We start from the raw sequence: 23,135 nt of genomic DNA on the forward strand, positions 1-23,135 counted from the left end.
GTAAAGAAGATGTGATGGGGCATAATGAAAATGTAACTTACAACACTATGAAAGAAAAGGGACTTTATAGGAACACAGTGGGAGTTCATAAAGGAAAGAGTTCAGAAGCTCTTTCCCATGGGGCCCCAAATAGAAACCAAAACAAAACAAAACACACAAAGCGCAACCGCAGGTTCTTTGAGGAAAAAAAAAACCAAAACCAACTCCAATGCTCCATCTTGAAGCCAGAATCAGCGTCTTGGAAGTTTGTAAAGCAACTGTGCAAGCTGCTTCAGCATTTCCTTCTGTTAAAGTGTTCCAGGTCCTGGAACCCTGTCAATGGGACCCACTCACTGATATTGCTTGAAAAGTTACTCACTTCCAGTTCTATAAGCAGCCCCACTCTCCCGAGCCAAAGCTGGTCAAAAGTGTTTTAAACTTCAGGACTTTCTGTGCAATTCTCTCTCCAATGATCCTCCCCACTCCGAAAGTCATGAATACACAGACATGTAAAACCACTCTCCCAACCACAAAGTTCATGAACACCCACTTTTCCTCTCTAGCTTTCTCAGTTTAGGACACTGTGGTTAAAATACATTCACGAGAAAAAAATATACACATTCAAACTCCTTTCCCCTAGTTCTGATGGCCCAAATATTTTCCAATGCAGAAGACAATGAAGTTGAACCTTGAAAGCAGTACTCCCTAACTTCCAATCTCTTCTACGACATAAAAAAAATGGGAAGCATGTTATAGAAATCATTAGTGTTGGACAGTTTTAAAAGTCTATTTTCATATATGAATGGGACAAACAAGGAGTACGAATCACACCTTTAAACCAGCAAGAGGAAAGAATCCCCCACAAATGTTACACTGAGGAATGTTTCTTTAAATGAGAAAGACCTTAAAATTAACAGATGATCACTATGCACAGCCTAAAACTTCCATGACTGTCCTAACCACCTCAAGGAAACAGCACCAAAGCACTATGGGAGAAGCTTCTCTGGGAGAGCACCCTTCCTACAGTTTTTTGAGATTACTTAGATGAATTAATTCTCCCTTAGGATTCCCCGGGATGGGGCACAGACTAGAATAAATCGACTCTTGAAGAGGGAAATAATGAGGTACAAGTGCATGTGAAATTGTCAAAGTGTGTGAGGGCTCACTGCCTATCACCCCAGGGTTATTAAAATAGCCTTGGAAAACGCTCTTTCCTCACAATGCCTCTGAAGTTGTAAATCCATCCCAATTTGCTCCCCCTTGAGTGGTTATACTCGGGAAAGGAATTATTGAAATGTGCAAGTATTCACAGAAATTGAAACATTTCTCCATTAAGCTGCAAGGCCAAGTGAGAGGAAAACTAATTCTGATCCTAGAAACTAAGGCACGCTGAAGCTTTCAAAGATCCAATCATTTGGAACAGTCTTCACAACCATCAGTATCCTAGGCAGTTATTTGGCTGCTAGTCCTTCAGTATGGTGCTTGTGTTCAGATTCCGAAATCAATTCATATTCTACGCAGCACCCTTTGTGTTAAGGCCATGATATTTTACTCCTTCTAGACAAAGCTATGAATGATCATAAACTCTACCTCAAAACTATGATCACCCAAGGAAATGCTTTGTCAGCAGAGTAGACCCTTCCCAGCTCCATTAGCTGACAGTGTCTTATAGCATGGTCTTGAACAGATTTCTTCAGAAATTCAACCCAGTTCAAATAAAAAAACCTGAGCTGGTTAGCTACAAATATAAGAGAGAAAATAAAGCCTCTACACAAAGAGGAATGTTAAGACAAATTCTATTCAAGAAATCCACCAACATTATGTTAATCCTATCATGTTTCACAGCATTAAGTATCCATCCAAAGAAATCAGTCTGCAAAGAAACCCTTAAAGGCTATTTTTCATTGCACAGGCAGAGCAGTTGTCTGAAATATGCACTAGTCCACACTTACATTACTGAAAACTATGCAGGAGATAATATCCTGTTTTTGACTCGGTCAACCATTTACCCACTGGAGTAAGTTTTAGCAGATCTTGCTCATACATCCTAATCAGACCAGGAACTTTCCCCTGTGGAGCCTTTAGTTCAACTCCAGTTTGTCAAATGTTAGGAATAGTCCAGCATCTGATACAGAGCTAGATTTGACAAGACACTGAAGATTTTAAGTAAAGGCTTGGTGAAATGAAGGAGAAAAAAAAGGTATTTGTTTCCAGGTTTAAGATTGAAGCCATAGTAGTCATTATACTGTATTCAATACAGTAACAATTGCAAACATTGTAAGTGCAAGGTGGGCCTCACTTTTTCTTTCTTCAGTATATAAGACATGGCGCCTGAATACTTGAACGTACATAGTACATTCAACGTGTACCACAGAGAGAGTCACCTCTACTTCACTCCAGCTACTCAATTTCAAAGTTTGATAACACATGGGTCCTTTCTTAAAAGCACTTGGCACTCTCACTAGTTTAAAAAGCTCAAGTCTTTGATGTGGATACTCATGAGATTTGTCTTTTAAAAGAGACCAATTTCTCAGACTGAGGAAAGGTTATTCCTACCCTATGGTGTCTGTAAGACCTCCTCTGACATAGGGGTATGGAAGCTACAAGGCTTCACTCCAACACCATAAAGTACAATATAGGAAAGATTTCTTTAACCGTGTGGTCTTTATTTCAGTGCCAGTGTTACAGATACAACACAAATGTTCCAGTTAGAAGGAATTCAAACGGAATGCCAAGGTCCAAGCCAGGCTCAGGAAATAAAAAGGGAGGTTTGGAGTAACAGATCACTCCAATACTCACTCTTCCTAAGGGCAAAGGTACTTTTGATACAGAGTCTGATCTTTAAAACTGGTGAACTCCTCTTCCACCCATTACCATAGTTCAAACAGGCAAGTTATGGGCTTAGGAGCACTTTAAAATTTGCGGTGGGAACAGGGTCATTAATAACTATGAATATATCTTTTAGAAGGTGACCATTTTGTATTTTAAAGGGAATCAGTTTTGAGTATCATGGAAACTTCATGACTACAGCTAAAGAATGGAGCGAAAGGGAAGCTGGAAGAGCCTTGGAAGTTTCTATTACAAATAGAGCACCATATCCTTCATGCCAAATCTCAACAAAAGCTCTTTTTAACTCCATCTGTCCAGTGTTTACAAAAACTCGCAAGGTCTGACCAGTTCTTGATAACAAACATACATGTGTCTGTGTGTATACAGCAATGCACAGAATAGGCTACCAGGAGCCTAATGCCTCTTTCAAACATTGGGGGAACCAGTAGAAAAAGGCAGGGCTCCCTAATGTCCATTATTACATTTCCATTCTGAATACCAGATGTTGAAAGCGCCTGAAGATGGTAACCCAGCTAGTGAGGAATAAATACCCCACCTTGCCCAGTCCACAGAGAAACAACAGTAGAAAGAAGGGGCAACTCTTTGCTGCAGAGACAAAGTGAGTGTTTTTCGCCATGGATTGCAGTCCTCTCCTCCAGACCAGCTGCTTATTTCCTCAGGGGCCCAGGGAATGTTGATTCTGGCTGTAAATGTGGGAGGGGTGGAGCAGTGCGGAAAAAGGAGAAGAAGAGGAAGAGTGCAAAGTAGCCTCCAGAAGCAGCCAGCCTCAACAGTGGAGGAGAGGACATTAGTCTTTAACAATGCTTCAAGGTCAGCAGTAACTTTAGGAAAATCCTCCTCAGCAGTTCTCTTCAGCTCCTCATGCCCGTGGTACAGGTGGGGGGACTTGCCAGCAATCACAACCTCCTTCCCAGAGTTCCTTTGATTGAGTGGGATAAGAATGAGAATGGTGCCAAACCCTCATTGCCAGGACTGAGGGGGAAAGTTGTTCACCTCTGCTAGATCTTGCATTGCTGAGCCCTTGTGATTATATGTGAGCTTGATCCGCATTCGCAGTTGTTGCTATAAGAGGAAAAGAGAAGTGCAAATTATATATTGAAATAAAATCTCCAGCATCTGTCCAGCCCACAAATAGACTTTTAATCTTAGAGGTCAAAACTTGAAGTAAAGCTATCTGTTAAGAATGACACACAGGCAAACAACAACAACAACAAAAAACACCCAGTACTCTAGGCTTCAGTCAAGAAGCTAACATCATCATGCCACCAAGTAGAGAAAGCACATCTCCAGAACACGTGGTTAGCTTTAATCCTTGAACTGCATTAAAAGGACAGAACCCCTCAGGAACATTTTTTCTTTTCTTTTGGAAACAGGGTTTTGCTCTTATTGCCCAGGCTGCAGTGCAGTGGCACGATCTTGGCTCACTGCAACCCCTGCCTCCCGGGTTCAAGCAATTCTCCTGCCTCAGCCTCCAGAGTAGCTGGGATTACAGGCGCCCACCACCACGCCAAGCTAATATTTTTATTTTTAGTAGAGACGGGGTTTCACCATGTTGGCCAGACTGGTCTCGAACTCCTGACCTCAGGTGATACGGCCGCCTCAGCCTCCTACAGTGCTGGGAATACAGGCGTGAGCCACTGTGAAGCATTTTCCTAGTAACATTTTGCTGAGTCCTTTTCAAAAAGATTCAAACCTTGTATCCAAGTCTCTTAAAAAATGAGATGAACATATACTCATCGTATGCTCTCCATTCAGATATACTGTTGCTTTATCTGAAAAACCTACAGTAAATGTGAATGTGCCTTTTGTTCCTAAGGCATACAATGTTTAAAAATGACTTAACTCACAGGTAACAACAGTAGTTTTAAAAGAACTCAATTAGGTACTTTTTACTTTATGTGGCAGATTTCAAATACAAATGCACTAAGAAATGTTTTACTCTTGTTTCAGATGGTCAAAGGAATTTGTGCTTGTACTATAGAGGCAGATGCTCAAAATATAGTGAATAGCAGAGAAAAGGCAAGTGTTATAAGAGAAGGAAAGTATACTGTTATTTATGAGCAACTAGTAGAGCTCTATTAAAGAAATTCTCTGAACCATTTTCAAAAACTGTTTGAAAACCAATTGATTACTATTAAGGTGAGTTTATTTCTTTGAGATAATAAAATATTGCTTAATTTCAGTTTCTAAAGCTATTTTTCATTTGGCTGCTTCATTTAAAATGCCTCCATTTTTGCTATTCATTCTTAATAACTGTAGCAGTAAATGTAGATATTTGGTTTCAACAAATGCTCTTACCTCAGATTTCAACTTGTGTATAAATTAAAATGTCTAAGCTTCTCCCCTACCCCCCAAAAACTAGACCTTTAATCTAGCTTTTCTTGAAGTTGCATTTTAATAAGATGCCACTAAGCCATCTGATGGCTCTGGGTTCCATTTGTTATTTACAAAAGAGCAAGGAAGTTAGACCAGGCATTTTCATTGATCTCTTCTCTAACTATGAGTCAGAAGAAAGAAACAAAGCAGAATTTTATTTCAGGAAATATGCTTACACTTCAGCTCAGATACTGGCTACAAATGTGCTACTCACCTTCTGAGGGTTCAGAACTTTAATGACTTGTGTGATGGTCCCCGTGTTAAATGCTGGGACAATGCTGCTGCTAGGAGACAAAAGCTGCAGCTGGAATGTCTAGGGGGGAACAAAGGGCACTCTTCAGAAAAAGAAATACACAATGCTAGGTCAGAGATATCAAAAAACATTTAAACAGCCAGATGATGGGTCAAGTAACAGATTTCACTACTACTAAGTTTTGCCTACTACTTGTTTTCTAGATATCAGGAATTCACAGCACGTGAGCTGACTCACTGTGGTATTTGTAAAAATCCACTGTTCAGTTCTTTGATCATGACCACTAGCAATAAACCACATTCTCCTTTCTGGCAGAAGGAATTTTAGCCCACCTCTTTTCAGAAGCTGACCAATTCTTGTTCTGGCAACTTCACTTAATAGTAACTGTTCAACTATGCAAGTAAAATATGGGTGCTTTTGGCTTAAAAAACAGGCAGAAACCAAAAGAAAAGCTTTCCAAAAATAGCAAACCAACATACGGGTCACCAGCTATGAGCTTTTAAGCTTTTGTGTGATTGGATGACTGGGACCCAGAGACTTGAACTTTTGTTTTTTAAAACCTGCATAATCTAGAATGTGTCAGAGCCTCCTCTCCACATGACAGAAGGAAAGGAAAGACTTGCAGAACCAGCCTATACAGCAAAAGACCTAGATAAGCCAAACACTATTACTTTGTTGAATGCTGGTAGGGATTATTTGCTTACTTATAGAAATAAGAGATGAAAGTGCTGGCCGGGCGTGGTGGCTCACGCCTGTAATCCCAGCACTTTGGGAGGTCAAGGCGGGTGGATCACGAGGTCAGGAGTTCGAGACCAGCCTGGCCAACACAATGAAACCCCATCTGTACTAAAAATACAAAAATTAGCTGAGCATGGTGGCACATGCCTGTAGTCCCAGCTACTTGGGAGGCTGAGGCAGGAGAATTGCTTGAACCCAGGAGACGGAGATTGTAGTGAGCCAAGATTGTGCCACTGCACTCCAGCCTGGGCAACACAGCAAGACTCCATCTCAAAAAAAAAAAAAAGTGCTATATAGGGCAAGCTAGGTAAACCATACTATACTATGTACTTATTCTATAAACTAGAATTTGAAAATCTTTCCTAAAGTAGATTAAACTTTTAAAATATTTAAGAGAGAGAGAGACACTAGTCTTCTCTAGGGCTAAAAGTTACAAGAGTGAAGATTCACTCTCAATGTACAGATATATTACACTAGGGGCTGGGCACAGTATTCCCAGCACTTTGGGAGGCCGAGGCAGGCGGATCACCTGAGGTCAGGAGATCTAGATTAGTCTGGTCAACATGGTGAAACCACATCTCTACTAAAAATACAAAAATTAGCCGGGTATGGTGGCGCCTGCCTGTAATCCCAGCTACTCAGGAGGCTGAGGCAAGAGATTTGCTTGAACCCAGGAGGCGGAGGTTGCCTGGGTTGCCTGGGTGACAGAGTGAGATCATCCTCAAAAAAAAAAAAAAAAAAAAAGGGAACGGGCGGCGGTGGCTCAAGCCTGTAATCCCAGCACTTTGGGAGGGCCGAGACGGGCGGATCAACGAGGTCAGGAAATTCGAGACCATCCTGGGCTAACATGGTGCAAACCCCGTCCCTCACTGAAAAAAAATACAAAAAACTAGCCGGGGCCCGACGGTGGCGGGCGCCTGAGATCCCAGCTACCCGGAGGCTGAGGCAGGAGAATGGCAGAAACACCGGGAGGCGAGAGCGTTGGCAGTGAGTCTGAGATCCGGCCACTGCACTCAGCCTGGGTGAGCAGCAGCGAGACTCTTTGTCTCAAAAAAAAAATTTTTTATATATAAAAATATTGGGTCTTATTCATAATTCTACTGCCACATTAAATTATATAAGCTAAAATATTATTCATTACTATATTTCATTAAATGTAAGATACCATCAATTGTAATTCACAACATTATTTTATGTACCCCTGAGATAGAAAACATGCTGCCCATTGAATTATGACAAGGTATCAATTTTAAAATATACCCCAATTTCAGAAACATTAAAACACAAAAATAGTACATAGTAGAACCTATAAAATATGACATTTTAAGTTGAAAATACATTATCATACTGCACTGTACAGTATACCACCAAAAATAAGGTCATGTTTTAATAGCAGAGGTGATAAGTCACTGGAGCAGCAGCCTAAAGTAACAAGTATAAAACCTAAGTTGCAGCACCTAAATATACTGAGCATGGAACAGATGAAAAGTGCTTCAAACAGTGCCTAATTCAAAAAACTTATTTATTCCTTTAAGCAACCTTAGGAAGTAGCTATCTTTATCACCACTCTCTTTGCAAATGAAGACACCAAGGCATGGAGGTTCAGTGACTTTCTTCATGTCATACAACTAGTATTGAAATCCAAACAGAATGGCTCTAGAGTTCATTAGTGGTCTTTCACCACTTGACACTACTGCTCCCCCTTTTTTTTTCCTTCTTTTTTTCTGGACAGGGTCTCACTCTATCACCCAGGGTCTCACTCTATCACCCAGGCTAAAGTGCAGTGGCACGATCTTGGCTCACTGCAACTTCCACCTCCTGGGTTGAAGTGATTCTGCCACCTCAGCCTCCTGAGTAGCTGGGACCACAGGCACACATCATCGCGCCTGGCTAATTTTTTGTATTTTTGGTAGAGATGGGGTTTCACCATGTTGCCCAGGCTGGTCTCAAACTCCTGAGTTCAAGCAATACACCCTCCTCAGCCTCCCAAATTGCTGGGATTACAGGTGTGAGCCACCCTGTCCAGCTAACTGCTTCTTAAACATCTAAATTATTCTGGCTCCTACAAAGTGTAAGCAAAGAAGCTTGCATGAGAGTCAGAGGATGGGGAAAAAATAAAAAAAGAGTGCAAATCAGCAGTACCCACAAACAAATAAAACATCCTCAGTTTCCAAAAGTGTGTTGTCAGAATGTCTAAATGCCGTATTTCACATGCCACTGCCAAGATTAGGTTAGTGCAGTCTAAACCAGTGGTTGGCAAACTATAGCCCACTGGCCAAGAATGGCCCAACATCTGATTTTACAAATAACATTTTATTGGAACAGAATTATGTTCATTCATTTACATGTCATCTACAGCTGTTTCTGTACTATAAGAGCAGAACTGAGTACCAGTAAAGACCAGATAGCAGCCTAAAATACTTACTGTCTCATCTTTTTAAGAAAAACTACCCACTCCTCATTCTCAACTTTTCTTTATTCAGAATTCTTTGTTTGTTTCTTTTAAGATGGAGTCTCGCTCTGTCACCTAGGCTGGAGTGCAGTGGCATAATAATCTCACCTCACTGCATCCTCAGCCTCCTGGGTTCAAGCGATTCTCCTGCTTCATCAGTCTCCCGAGTAGTTAGGATTAGAGGAACCCGCCACCATGCCCGGCTAATTTTTTTTTTGTACTTTTAGTAGAGACGAGAGTTTCACCACGTTGGCCAGGTTCTCGAACTACTGATCTCAAGTGATCTGCCTGCCTCAGCCTCCCAAAGTACTGGGATTACAGCCGTGAGGCACTGCACCCGGCTTCAAGACTTTTCACTATTGAAAAATGAACATAAATATCCTTAAACTAAAATTTGGTGTAAACCAAACTTTGATTCACAAAAACAGTTACTATATCTATAATAAATTGGATGTTAATGAAGGAGGAATGTTTCTCTCACTTACGTATCAAGACACAAAAAATTTCAATTCTGATCTGGTTAACTAGAAGATAATACCAGATAGACAAAGTCTCTCATCTTACTTAACTTTCATCCTATGCCAGATTTTATGTTTTTAGGTCTTTAACACTGTATTACTAAAGCCTAACCTATCCTCAATGCCCTGAGCATTAACTGATCACCTCGTAGAATTCTGCTCTCACTACTATTAGAATTGTTTTTCTTTATCCTACAATACTAACCATCAGAATACTTGTAACCTAGGAAAAATTATTCACTAAAATGATATGCTTCCGTGAACCATAGGTAACTTATTGTTAGTTTGAATTAAGTCTGTAAAAATTAAAACATATCCTTTACCAAACACATGAAAAAAAAATCAGCCAATCTTTAATCAAAGGAAACATCTAAAGAAGACATTGTAGTACCTTTGGTACTGCAGCTTGGAAAACAAAGTCCGTCATATCTAGCTCTGTGCTGTTGGAGGCCTGTATCGTTATCACTGTTACACTGGGGTTGGTATTTGACCGTTCAAAGGTGAATTCTATCTTCAAGCCATTCTTACTGTATGCTGTGATGGAGGGGATGCCTGAGAAAGTACAGGGAGATAAGTCTTATTGTAGTCAGCCTAATGCTTGCAGAATTATTACTTCTTTTTCTTAATAACCACCTCATTACTCAGTGCTCCATGTAATGATGGTAACAACAGTCATCGTACCTGCAGCAATATCATTGAAGAGAGGCTGTGATGAAAGCCCATCCAACAAGAAGGGGGGCTGGGATATCTGTGGGACTGAGGCAGGGGCAGGAGCAGCAGCTGGAGCACCTAAAGGAAATATTTCAATGGAAAGTTAACCTTAGACAGCATGACAAAGCTTACCAAGAAATTATAGGGAAAATTACTTCAATCTCAGGTTGAGGAAAAGACTCCTTAAACAAGATGCAAAAAGCACAGACCACAAAGAGAAAGAACTAAAAACTCAAGTACTTTAAAACAAGCAACTTCTGTTTATTAAAAAATACTGTAAGAAAAAGTACAGTCTGAGCAACATGGCAAGACCCTGTCTCTACAAAATAAATAAATAAATAAATACAAAAATTAGCCAGGCATGGTGGTGTGCGCCTGTAATCCCAGTGACTTGGGAGACTGCAGTGGGAAGATCACTGGAGCCTGGAAAGTTGAGGCTGCAGTGAGCTGTGATTATACCACTGTACTCCAGCCTGGGGGACACAGCAAAACCCTGTCACCAAAAAAAAAAAAAAATGGTAAAGAGAGAGAGCCCATAGACGTGACAAAATGTTTGCTATACAGTAATGAATGGATAAGTATCCAAACGATACTGTCTTCTATAAACCAATAAGAAATGGATAACCCAATTTAAAAGTGTCAAGATATAAAAACAAGCAAGTCACAAAAGAGGAAACCTGAATGAAAAGGGAATCTTACAGAAAGATGTTCAATTTTACCAGTATTGATGGAAGTGGAATTTAAAATTATAGTGAGATACTACCTCATGTCTATCAGAATGGTGAAAATTTCGATACCTGATAATTCCAGATGTTGGCAAGAACATGGAACAATGGGAAATTTTAAGCTCTGCTATAGGAAGGTGAACTGGTACAACCAATCTAGAGAGTAATTTGGCAACAGTAGAGTTGAACATCAGTATATCCTTAAACTGAGGTTTCTCAACCTTGACAGTAACAGCTTTTAGGCTTCCTAATTCTTTGTTGTAGGGGGCTGCCTTGTTTATTGTAGGATATTAAGTAGCACCCCTGGGCTTTTACGCATTAGACAGTAGCATCCTCCCAGTTGTAACAACCAAAAATATCTTGACACTGCCAACCTCTGGAGGGCACAATCTTCCCCAGTTGAAAACCCATTACCCCTTCTTAGGAATGCTTTTAATTAATTCTTGCATGTGTTCACTAGGAGATACATCCAAAAGCATTCATAGCAGGAACACTTCTAATGGTGAAATACTGGAAACAACCAAAATGTCATCTTGATAATAAGTAAACTGATATATTGATATACTAAAATACTACACATGTACAACAGTAAAAAGTGAGTTCCCTAGAAATACACTTAACATGGATTATTGATAACTCATTCTCACAATTACAATGTTTAGCAAAAAAAGGTGCAGAAAAGAACACATTCAGTTGGATACCATGTCTAAAAAGGTAAAAACTGGCAAAACAATACTATATACTATATCAAGAAATGCACAGGAATGGCAAACACCAATGTTAAACATTACTTTAGGATAGACAGTAGTTACCTCTGGAATCAAAAAGAAATGGGATGAGAGGGAAATACACAACGAACATCAACCCTCTTAATATTTTATTTTACAAACTAGGTAGATCAAAACACTCATTAAATTTTGTAGATGTTAAATGCTGTATAACAAATTTTAACACACACACACACATACACACACACCCTGTGAGGGGTGGTATAAAGTGGGGTGGGAAAAAGAAATAGATTACCATTCTTATTTAATCTTTCCAAGTAAGAACAACTTGACAATCACACAATAGAAGATAATTCATAGAACATGGGGGAAATCAAGATTCGAAGAAGCAGCATAAGAAAATACAGCAAAACTAAGAGAATGTATTTTATATTTAAATAGATTTCAAACTACTTGTGAAATTAACTGCAAATATGCCATTTACAAAAGCATTAACACAATGAAATAAAGGAAGGCTAGAATATCATCTTTTTTTTTTAAGAAACTGACAGCAAGAATGAGGAGGAAAAAAGATACTAAAGAACACTAGAAAAGTAAATGACAGGCTGGGCGTGGTGGCTCATGCCTGTAATCCCAGCACTTTGGCCGAGGCAGGTGGATCACCTGAGGTCAGAAGTTTGACCTCCTGGAGTTGGCCTGAGGTCAGGCCAACATAGCATCTCTACTAAAAATACAAAAATTAGCCGGGTGTGGTGGCACACACGTGTAGTCCCAGCCACTCGGGACGCTGAGGCAGGAGAATGGCTTGAACCTGGGAGGTGAAGGGTGCAGTGAGCAGAGATCGCGCCATTGCACTCCAGCCTGGGTGACAGAGCAAGACATCGTCTCAAAAACAAAAAAAAAGTAAATGACATACTAAAAATTAGCAAAGAAAACAGAAATACAGATGGCTAAGCAAGCACAAGAAGCTAAAATAAATGCAAACACCATTTGTGCAGTCCAGCAGATTACCAATGAAGTAGACAAACAAATACTCCTATGGTTCTCCTAGTCTAAAAAATCTAATCGAGAAAATTTTCCCTAATTCCCATTTTCAAAACTATTTTAGAAATGTATTCTCATGGAAAATCAGAGGCTACTCAAGATATACAGGCAGCATATAGGTCTCCAACTACCTCAAATTTTCACTTTTTTTGGTCCTGTAAAAGTATAGCAAGGTAGTTCGGGAGAAGAGCAGAAACTTACTGCTCCAAATCCTTTAAAAACACATGCTAAATCTACTTCTGAGTTTCTACTGACTTAAATTTCTATATAATGGGGTAAAACTGTAATGATAAATTAAGAGATCTAGAATTCAAAATTTTAAAATTTAATGTAAAAGTGGAAAACATCTTTAAAACACATTATGAATAAGGAAAGAAAACCCAGACTTTTTAATATTTTATCATTTTGCTTTAGCATATAACACTAGGAAAACAAGAAAGTAGGAACAAAAAGAAAAGACTCCACAATAAATGAGTTAAGGATACAAGGAGAATGTTCAGAAAGGAACCTCATCTATAATACAAATATGTGAATAAATATTAAACATTCCCTGTGATCAAAAAATAATAGGGCCCCTCCCTGCTGGTCAAGTCCGGCAGAGGGCCACAAAATTTAAAAAATAATAATAAAAATAAAATATAATAAGACCAAATTTTCCCCAATAGGGCTTTTAAAATAATAATATACAATGCTTATGACTGTGCAGTTAAACATATAAATTGAGGAAAAGGTAAATAATATTTACCAAGTGACTATTATGTATCATGCACTGAATAGGTCAATGGGCCTCACAAATACCTTATGCAGTAAGTATTAATCATCCTAATTTTAACCAGATTCAGAGTTACTTAGTCTACAAAATTAATCTAAAATAAGAACAAATTGATGTAATATTTGTTGAGGCCACTAGGTAAGAAAAATCTAGAAACAAAATACCCCATACTGGTCAGGCGCGGTGAGTCATGCCTGTAATCCCAGCACTTTGGAAGGCCAATGCAGGCGGATCATTTGAGGTCAGGAGTTCAAGACTAGCCTGGACAACATGGTGAAACCCCATCTCTACTAAAAAAAATACAAAAATTAGATGGGCATGGTGGCACATGCCTATAAATCCCAGCTACTCGGGAGGCTGAGGCAGGAGAATCACTTGAACCCGGGAGGCAGAGACTGCAGTGAGCTGAGATTGTGCTGCTATACTCCAGCCTGGGCAACAGAGCGAGGCTCTGTTTAAAAAAAAAAAAAACCAAACTACCCAACACTAAGGAACTGAGTAAACAATAGTGCAAACTTGTTGATAAAGTATTAGTCACCTAAAATTATAATTATGAAGGCTATATACTAACATGGAAATACTAACATGTTTGGTGAAGTATATGCTATGGTTTAACTATGGGGTTTTTCTTTGCCAGTTATCCAGTATAGCTTTGGCATTTGAGGATTTGAAATTGACCATTTATAAATGATTCATAAGTACATGACAAGTAACATTTTGACATTTTGTTAAGACATAGATATAAATCCTATACTCTGTGACTCCACTGTATTAGGGGAAAAAAAAAATCAGGGCTGGGCGTGGTGGCTCAAGCCTGTAATCCCAGGACTTTGGGAGGCCAAGACGAGTGGATCATGAGGTCAGGAGATCGAGACCATCCTGGCTAACATGGTGAAACCCCGTCTCTACTAAAAAAAAATACAAAAAACTAGCTGGGCGAGGTGGCGAGCGCCTGTAATCCCAGCTACTCGGGAGGCTGAGGCAGGAGAATGGCGTAAACCCAGGAGGCAGAGCTCGCAGTGAGCTGAGATCTGGCCACTGCACTCCAGCCTGGGCGACAGAGCAAGACTCCGTCTCAAAAAAAAAAAAAAAAAAAAAATCAGCCTGTGGGAATGAGCTTAGCTAACCATCCAACTTGTTATCCTATGTCTATTTTTTACTCAAGGTTCAGGTATGCTTTAACTCTCCATTATCCTTTTAAAGAAGACAGCAAAACCCCATCTCTACTAAAAATACAAAAAAGTAGCCGGGCATGGTGGCATTCACCTATAATCCCAGCTACTCGGGAGGCTGAGGAAGGAGGTTTGCTTGAACCTGGGAGGCAGAGTTTGAAGTGAGCCGAGATCGTGCCACTGCACTGCACTCCAGCCTTGCTGACAGAGTAAGACTATGTCTCAAAAAAAAAAAAAGACACTTTAACCTTTCAGCTATACTTTACACTGCTATTTAGGACAGAAGTTGTGGGCTGGGCACGGTGGCTCACGCCTGTAATCCCAGCACTTTGGGAGGCTGAGGCGGGTGGACTACGAGGTCGGGACCAGCCTGGCCTAGATGGTGAAACCCTGTCTCTACTAAAACTACAAAATTAGCCAGGTGCAGTAGCAGGTACCTGTAATCCCAGCTATTCAGGAGGCTAAGGCAGGAGAACTGCTTGAACCCGGGTGGCAGAGATTGCAGTGAGCTGAGATCACGCCACTGCACTTCAGTCTAGGTGACAGAGTGAGACTGTCTCAAAAAAAAAAAAAAAAAAAAAAAGGACCGAAAANTGCACTGCACTCCAGCCTTGCTGACAGAGTAAGACTATGTCTCAAAAAAAAAAAAAAGACACTTTAACCTTTCAGCTATACTTTACACTGCTATTTAGGACAGAAGTTGTGGGCTGGGCACGGTGGCTCACGCCTGTAATCCCAGCACTTTGGGAGGCTGAGGCGGGTGGACTACGAGGTCGGGACCAGCCTGGCCTAGATGGTGAAACCCTGTCTCTACTAAAACTACAAAAATTAGCCAGGTGCAGTAGCAGGTACCTGTAATCCCAGCTATTCAGGAGGCTAAGGCAGGAGAACTGCTTGAACCCGGGTGGCAGAGATTGCAGTGAGCTGAGATCACGCCACTGCACTTCAGTCTAGGTGACAGAGTGAGACTGTCTCAAAAAAAAAAAAAAAAAAAAAAGGCCGAGCAAAGTGGCTCACGTCTGTAATCCCAGCACTTTGGGAGGCCGAGGCAGGTGGATCATGACGTCAGGAGTTCGGGAACAGCCTGACCAAGATGGAGAAACCCCATTGCTACTAAAAATACGAAAATTAGGGAGGGCACGGTGGTGCATGCCTGTGATCCCAGCTACTCAGGAGGCTGAGGCAGGAGAATCGCTTGAACCCAGGAGGTGGAGGTTGCAGTGAGCCAAGACTGCGCCACTGCACTCCAGCCTGCGCAACAGAGCAACACTCTATCTCAAAAAAAAAAAAAAAAAAAAAAAAAAAGTTGTATTGGACTCAGGTTTATCATATTGCTGAACATGTCGATTACAAATGAATGTTATATATGAACAAAAGAAAAAATATTCCCAAATGAAAAGTTATGTTTGAATATTATGAGTGATTGCTCCTTCAGTTGCTTTAATTACAGAAAGTGTGGAAGGGAAGTAAGATAAAAGGTAGGCAGTAGGTTCTCTCCACAAACGGTCACAGCTACTGAAAACTAACCATGAGTGGGAAGGAACCAAGAAGAAGTCATGTCTTGGGACACTAAAAGCAAAGGTGATACAGGATATATTTTTTGAGCTTGAAAGGGAAAGTAGTTTTTTTTTTTTGGAGACAGAGTCAGCAGCTCTGTCACCCAGGCTGCAGTAAACAGTGGTACAATCTCAGCTCACTGCAACCTCCATCTCTCAGGTTCAAGCGATTCTCCTGCCTCAACCTCCTGGGTAGCTGGGATTATAGGTATGCACCAACTCACCCGGCTAACTGTTGTATTTTTAATAGAGACAGCTTTCACCATGTTGGCCAGGCTGGTCTGGAACTCCTGACCTCAGGTGATCTGCCTGCCTCAGCCTCCCGAAGTGCTGGGATTACAGGCGTGAGCCACTGTGCCCGGCCAAGGAAAGTAGTTTCTATCTTAAAAAACTATGAATAATTTATTCACCCAAAATTAGAAGTTTGCCTTTAAGAAATCCCTATAAATTATCTTAAGAGCATTAGCATGACAACGTATAACCCGGATATTGTGAAGATTTGACTCTTGCTTCTCATTTAGCCTCTCCCATCTTCAAATAATTCACATGCTGGAAAGTCTGGGTTCAGTTTAGTTTTTCCCCAAGGCCTCTATCTTTTCCCAGGTATTAAATAGCTCCAGACTGGCCTCACCTGTAAGGTTGATGTCTCCCAGCAAATCAAGAAGTTCTCCACCAGCAGAAGATGGTTTGCTTGTAGGTGCAGTTGGAATAACAGGTGTTATGTCATTTCCTCCCAACAAATCCAATAAATCATTGGCCTAAACAAGGTAACAACACCTCAATTCATTATTATTTGTCTAGTTTACATCTAAAGCAAAGCTCTTTCAGTATGTAAAAATAAGGAAGGAAATCATCAACCAACCTAGGAACATTAAAGGGACTCAGCTAAGAGATAAGCTATAAGGGACTATAAAATCATAAGAAGCCCCAGATGAGCAAGTGAAAGGCTGGCTACCTGGCTGGTGGGCTGTGGCCCAGAGGGTGGCGGTTTGGTCTCTAGCGGAGCTGGTTCTGTCTCTCCATTTGTCTGCACAATCTCAGTAGGGCCATTTGTGGTCACTTTTTCCATGACAGGCATTCTCTCAAGTAGGGCAGACCTAGAAGAATCTGAAGTGGTTAAATTCTAGGCAGTTAACCTAGATTCCCTACCTAAAATAATCACCATTAACTATGTTGAGCCCAGGCATGGAGATCCATCTCCCCTCCCCATCCAACACACACACTAAAATAGAAGGTAGATTACAAGAATACATGACCTAAATTTCTGGCTGGATTAAGGGCAGACAAAAAAATCTTGAATAAAAAGACTGTCCAGCTAAATCCCAAAGCATATATTTCAGTGGTAGGGAGATTGAGATGAAAGAAAGGTAAATCCATAGGTATTAACAGTCAAGAAGATACTGCATAATAGAAGAAAACAAGATGACAAACACTAAAATGTTAACAGTAATGGAATTTGAATGAGATTATTTGTCTTGAAAAAATACAACTCCTACTTCTTTTTTTTTTGAGACAGAGTCTCACTCTGTCGTCAGGTTGGAGTGCAGTGGCATGATCTTGGCTCACTGCAACATCCACTTCCCAGGTTCAAATGATTCTGCTGCCTCAGCCTCCCGAGTAGCTGGGACTACAGGCTTGCGCCACCACGCCCAACTAATTTTTTTGTATTTTTAGTAGAGATGGAGTTTCACCATGTTGGCCAGGACAGTCTCAATCTCTTGACCTCGTGATCTGCCCACATTGGCCTCCCAAAGTGCTGGAATTACAGGCGTGAGCCACCACACCCGGCCTCCCACTTCTTAACTAAATAAAATAGAAAATAAAGCAAACTTTGCATACCAAAAAAAATGTAAGAGTTGGAGGTACAAAGAAAGAAGGGAGTTAATTTCTTTGAGACTAGGCAGAACAGAAGATGGACAAAACAGAAGCAGTCAAGCAATTAGAACTAAATAGGGATATGAGGACCAATTAATAAAGCAGAAGGAATGAATCTTCTTTATGGATTACCATGACAATTTAGTCAGGATGCTAAGATATACACGCATTGCTTAGTTTCTTTCGCTCACCTCATGTGGTCATATTTCTTGAAAAGTGCATTATATTCTACTGCCCTCTGCTGGAGTTCCACATCAATGCTGCTTCCATAGATGGAAACCACTTTCTTAATTCGGCTATAGGATAAAATGACAAACAAAATCAAATACCCAAAAGAAAATTCACAAATAAGCAGAGATGTTTAATAAGCCAGAATTTTCTGGTTATAATACTGAAATACTCATCTTTTCTTAATTTATATAATTTTTCAAAAACAAAACACTTCATTTTCATCCATTTCTCTGACATTCACATGATACTATTCTCATTGCAACACTAGATTTTTGTCTGTTAAACATGCCACCCCATTCTGCAGCAATGATAACATATATATATGCCACTCCCTAAACTTTGCTAGACAAAAGTACCAACTATTACTCTGCCACAAAAAAAATTTGTACTGTTCATTCTCTTCTTTGATAATTTTTAAATAATTTTTAATCTACAAAAGGGTCAGAGCATCAAAATGTTGACCCCACATTCTTCCAGTTCAGAATTTTAAAAGTAATTCAATACCATTTTTTATAAGACTTCACATTTAAAAGTGAAGCAGGAAGACTACAAGAACTAAGTTTGCCTTAAATATGCTTGGGTGGGAAACTGACCTGAAAATCTACTTCATTAAAAATAGCAAAGAGAAGAATTAAAAGATTTAATCACCAAAACATTCATGATTGTATTCCTATTAAGACATGTCAAAATATAATAAAGCAAAACCTTGGCCAGATTACAAGGTCAGAAGTTCGAGACCAGTCTGGCCAAAGTGGTGAAACCCCATCTCCACCAAAAAAAATACAAAAATTAGTCAGGTATGGTGGTGCACGCCTGTAATCCCAGCTACTCAGGAGGCTAAGGCAGGAGAATTGCTTGAACCCTGGAGGTGGACGTTGCAGTGAGCCGAGATCGTATGCCACTGCATTCCAGCCTGGGCAACACAGCAAGACTGTCATAAAACAAAATGAAATATAAAATACAAATAAACCAAAACCTTTATGTGGGGAAGTAGATTCTCAACTTAAAAAGAAAAAAAAAAAGGTATTAGAAATCTCATTCTAAAAACGTAACTTTTAGGCCAGGTGGAGTAGGTCACATCTGTAATCCCCGCACTTTGGGAGGCCAGGGCAGGAGGATCGCTTGAGCCTAAGAGTTCGAGACCAGCCTGGGCAACAAACGAAAACATTTAAAAATGTTTAAAACATTTACAAATTTTTTCTCTACAAAAAAATTTAAAAATTAGCCAGGCACAATTGTGTGCACCTGTAGTCCCAGCTCCTCGGGAGGATGAGACAGGAAGATCCCTTAAGCCCAGGAGTTCAAGGTTGCAGTAAACTATGATGCACTCCATCCTGGGTAAGAGAGCAAGACCCCGTCTCAACAAACAAACAAACAAAACTCCCTAACTTTCTTGCTTCAAAATAATCCACAAGGGAGTAAAAGAATGAAAGGGAACAAAGTGCTGATGAATAAAGATTAACTATGAATTGATCATTGTGACTGTTGAGAAATAAGTAACGCAAATTTGTGTTATTATTCCCTCTACTTTTGTCTATGCTTGAAATTTTCCATGATATCAAGTTTTTTTTTGTTGTTGTTGTTTTTTTTTTAATTACAAAACTTGTTCACCCTATGTTTCTTCAATACTCACTTTACAGTACAAGTGAATCGAGTAGAAAGCTTCATAATGGCAGTGAGGGCATAACCTCGTGTCACAGAGGTGGACATATTAGAGATTAGGACACTTTCTAAAATATCCAATACTTCATCCTCTGTTACCTGAGGAGGAGGAGGAAAAAGACGACGACGAAGAGTAAGTAGCATGATTAAGCATCTAAATCTGGTATCAAGTCAGGGGATGCAGCCAGAAAGACAATCCTACCATTACAAAAGCCTCTAACTCAACCTGTGCTTTACCAGGGTAACTGTCCAAGCTGTTCTATTAACAGAGTAGGTGGGGTAAAAGAGTGAAAATGACCACTGGGGCTAAGAAGCAATATTAGAACTTCAAGTGGCAGAAACAGAAGAAGAAAAGAAAAACATACAGAGTTCAAGTGTTGTTGCCACAATTTTCCCTTTTAAAGCCAGTCCTTTAATGTGCAAATAAGAACATAGACACATGTCTCATTTCTTCTTGTTTATCAGCCAGAAGGTAAGAGAAACATAATTCAGTCCACTAGGACAGGGAGTTGGACCTAAAGTGGTTTTAAAATCTTACAATGGGGCCGGGCAAAGTAGCTCACGTCTGTTAATCTCAACACTTTGAGAGGCCAAGGCAGGCAGACTGCTTGAGTCCAGGAGTTCAAGACCAGCCTGGGCAACATGGTGAAATCCTGTCTCTACAAAAAGTAGAATTAGCCAGGCATTGTGGTGAATGCCTATAGTCCCAGCTACTCAGGAGGCTGAGGTGAGAAGATCGCTTGAAACCCAGGAGATTAAGGCTGCAGTGAGTTGTGGTCCTGCCATGGAACTCCAGCTTGGGTGACAGAGTGAGACTCTGTCTTTAAAAAAAAAAAAAATCTCACAATGGCTCAATAAGTTCCATCTCAAAAAATGGCAGGTTTTCCAATATAATTCTAGTTCGATTCTTTGAAAAGCTGGGTTTTTAAAAAATATTTTGAGACACGGTCTCACTCCTGAGTAGCTGGGACTAGATACCATCACACCTGGCTAATATTTGTGTCTTTTGTAGAGACAGAGTTTCACCACGTTGCCCAGGCTGGTCTCAAACTCCTGGGCTCAAGCAATGCTTCCATCTCAGCCTCCCAAAGTGCTGGGATTATGGGCATGAGCCACCACACCTGGCCTAAAAAGTTTTCAAGGAATCAACCTCAACTCCCCATTAAACACTACTCTCCTAAAACCAAAACCACTATTTTCCCCCACTTAACCAAGAGTGACAAGGAGTACCTGAATAGGCTCTTCCTCTTCACACTGGCCAGATACAAGAAGATCACCATATTCACCTATACACCATGCAGCCACTTGTACCAAAGGTTGCTGTGAAAAGAAAAGTCAACATTTCTTAAGGACTTCAATTTTTCCAAAGTTATTTAATGCAAATCATAGGTCATCTCATAATGAAGATCAAAACTGTGCATATCTAGAGTATTAGAAATAAAGACATACCAAAGGGGAGAGGGGGAAAAAAAGAAGAAAAATATACCAGAAAATTTGAGAGTAAAATTACCTCTTAGCTAAAATAGCTGAATGAAGTACTTACTTGAGAATAATCACCAAGAATTGCTTTGTACAGGCGCTGGACAGTATAGGCATGCATCTCCACACTATTAGTTATTAACTGGATTAAATTGGGGACTGCATCATCACGAACATAACTTCCTGCCTAAAAGGAAATGCAGACAATTACCCCTAGAAACACCCAGCAGTGATGATAACAAGTGTTAGCTATTATTATTACTGTGTGTTTCTTTTTTCTTTCTTTCTTTCTTTTTTTGAGACAGAGTCTTGCTCTGTCACCCAGGCTGGAGCACAATAGCGCGATCCTGGCTCACTGCAACCTCCACCTCCCAGGTTCAAGTGATTCTCATGTCTCAGCCTCCCAAACAGCTGGGACTACAGGCGCATGCCACCACACCTGGCTAATTTTTCTATTTTTAGTAGAGATGGGGTTTCACTATGTTGGTCAGGCTGGTCTCGAACTCCTGACCTCAGATGATCCACCTGCCTTGGCCTCCCAAAGTGCTGGGATTACAGGCGTGTGCCACTGCGCCCAGCTATTATTATTGTTTTTAAAAGAAGAATTCTACAAAACACCCTCAAAGATAAATTTGGTTCCAATTCTCAGGTTCATAACAGCTCAAACTTCAAAGTCTTACTTAAATATGTGAAATTTTTAAATTTTATTTTTTAAAATTTTCTCTTTGTCCAAATTAAAAGTAAGGCTGGGCACAGTGGCTCACACCTGTAATCCCAGCACTTTGGGAGGCTGAAGCAAGAGGACTGCTTGAGGCCAGGAGTTTGACACAAGCCTGGGCCACACAGCAAGACTCCATCACTATTACTACTACTACTACTAGTACTACTAGTACTAGTACTAATGATGATGATGATGATGATGATGTAAAGGTTTAAAACTTTATCACCTAACCTTGGTCAATCTCCCATTCCTAAATAGAACAATAGACTTAATTTATAAGACTGAGACTAGTCCTAACCATGTGTATTTTGGAAAGGAAAAAAACAGCCAGGTGATCAGGGTTTTATCAGGCCACTATGGTTAAGAAACACAAAGAGGAAGAATTTTGGGAAAATGGTCAAAAGGAAAGGTGAGAAGCTAAAAAGCAGGTAATTTGCAGTACAGCTTATTTACATCCTTCCCTAAAGCAGAGTGCATTAAATACAAGAAAGCATCAGGGTGATCTAATGGGCATGTATAATAAGACTGCTTCATTCAACAGCAGCAGAATACACATTTTTCTCAAACTTAACACTGAACCAAGAAAGATCACCTTCTGGGTCATAAAAAATATCTTAACAAATTTCAAAGAACATAAATCATACAAAGTATGTTCTTAGACCACACAGAATTAAACTAGAAATCTGCAACACAAAGACAGCTGCAAAAAAATGCCAAAATATTTGGAGATTAAAAGAACATACTTCTAAATAACACATGAGTCAAAAACAACTTTATAAGAGAAAACTATAGGCCAATCTCTCTCATGAATATAGATATAAAAATAACAAACTATTAGCAAATCAAACCCAACAAATATATATAAAAAAAAATATACCCTGACCATGTATCCCAGGTATGTAAGGCTGGTTAGGCATTCAAATATCAATGTAACCCAGCACATAACAGACTAAAGAAAACAAATCACATGATCATAATAAGAGAACACAAGTCAATTAGAAAAATAAAATCAGGCGCATATAAAAAAAGGTTTTGAATTCTTACAAACACTTTCCTTCAGGAGTGCCCATTTCTCCCTTCTTTTAAGCCTCGTGAAAACTAGGAAAATATGTCCTGATTCATCATTATGTTCATTACATTTTGTTAGATTATAATTTTTCCCCTTGTTAATCAAATTTATTAAGTTTTAACCTTTTACCAAGTTAATTCATTGTAAGTAAACTAAAACATGAGTACACCCCAGAAAGAATTCCACAGCAACAAATACATGTCATAATTTCATATGTCAACAAA

The 23,135-nt window shown here is 39.9% G+C and overlaps 1 protein-coding gene across 3 annotated transcripts in view; it reads right to left on the bottom strand.

Annotated features, from left to right (window-relative positions):
* Positions 1 to 1,761: 1,761 nt before the first annotated feature.
* Positions 1,762 to 23,135, bottom strand: part of AP1G1 (adaptor related protein complex 1 subunit gamma 1) — an 87,122-nt gene continuing 65,748 nt past the window's right edge. The window contains exons 15-24 of one of the 3 annotated variants that reach the window (XM_017868791.1): positions 21,186 to 21,308; positions 20,873 to 20,962; positions 19,614 to 19,741; positions 17,941 to 18,045; positions 16,830 to 16,971; positions 16,506 to 16,632; positions 9,848 to 9,955; positions 9,558 to 9,718; positions 5,420 to 5,518; positions 1,762 to 3,891 (exon numbers count right to left, since the gene is read on the bottom strand). In XM_017868791.1, coding sequence (XP_017724280.1) covers positions 3,790 to 3,891; positions 5,420 to 5,518; positions 9,558 to 9,718; positions 9,848 to 9,955; positions 16,506 to 16,632; positions 16,830 to 16,971; positions 17,941 to 18,045; positions 19,614 to 19,741; positions 20,873 to 20,962; positions 21,186 to 21,308 — 1,185 coding nt within the window. In that variant the 3' untranslated portion in view covers positions 1,762 to 3,789. The remainder of the gene's footprint in view (positions 3,892 to 5,419; positions 5,519 to 9,557; positions 9,719 to 9,847; positions 9,956 to 16,505; positions 16,633 to 16,829; positions 16,972 to 17,940; positions 18,046 to 19,613; positions 19,742 to 20,872; positions 20,963 to 21,185; positions 21,309 to 23,135) is intronic. The other 2 variants (XM_017868793.1, XM_017868792.1) reach the window with 2 other exon arrangements.

This window comes from Rhinopithecus bieti, unplaced genomic scaffold (genome assembly GCF_001698545.2).
Source record: "Rhinopithecus bieti isolate Rb0 unplaced genomic scaffold, ASM169854v2 scaffold_2574, whole genome shotgun sequence".
NCBI lineage: Eukaryota > Metazoa > Chordata > Mammalia > Primates > Cercopithecidae > Rhinopithecus > Rhinopithecus bieti.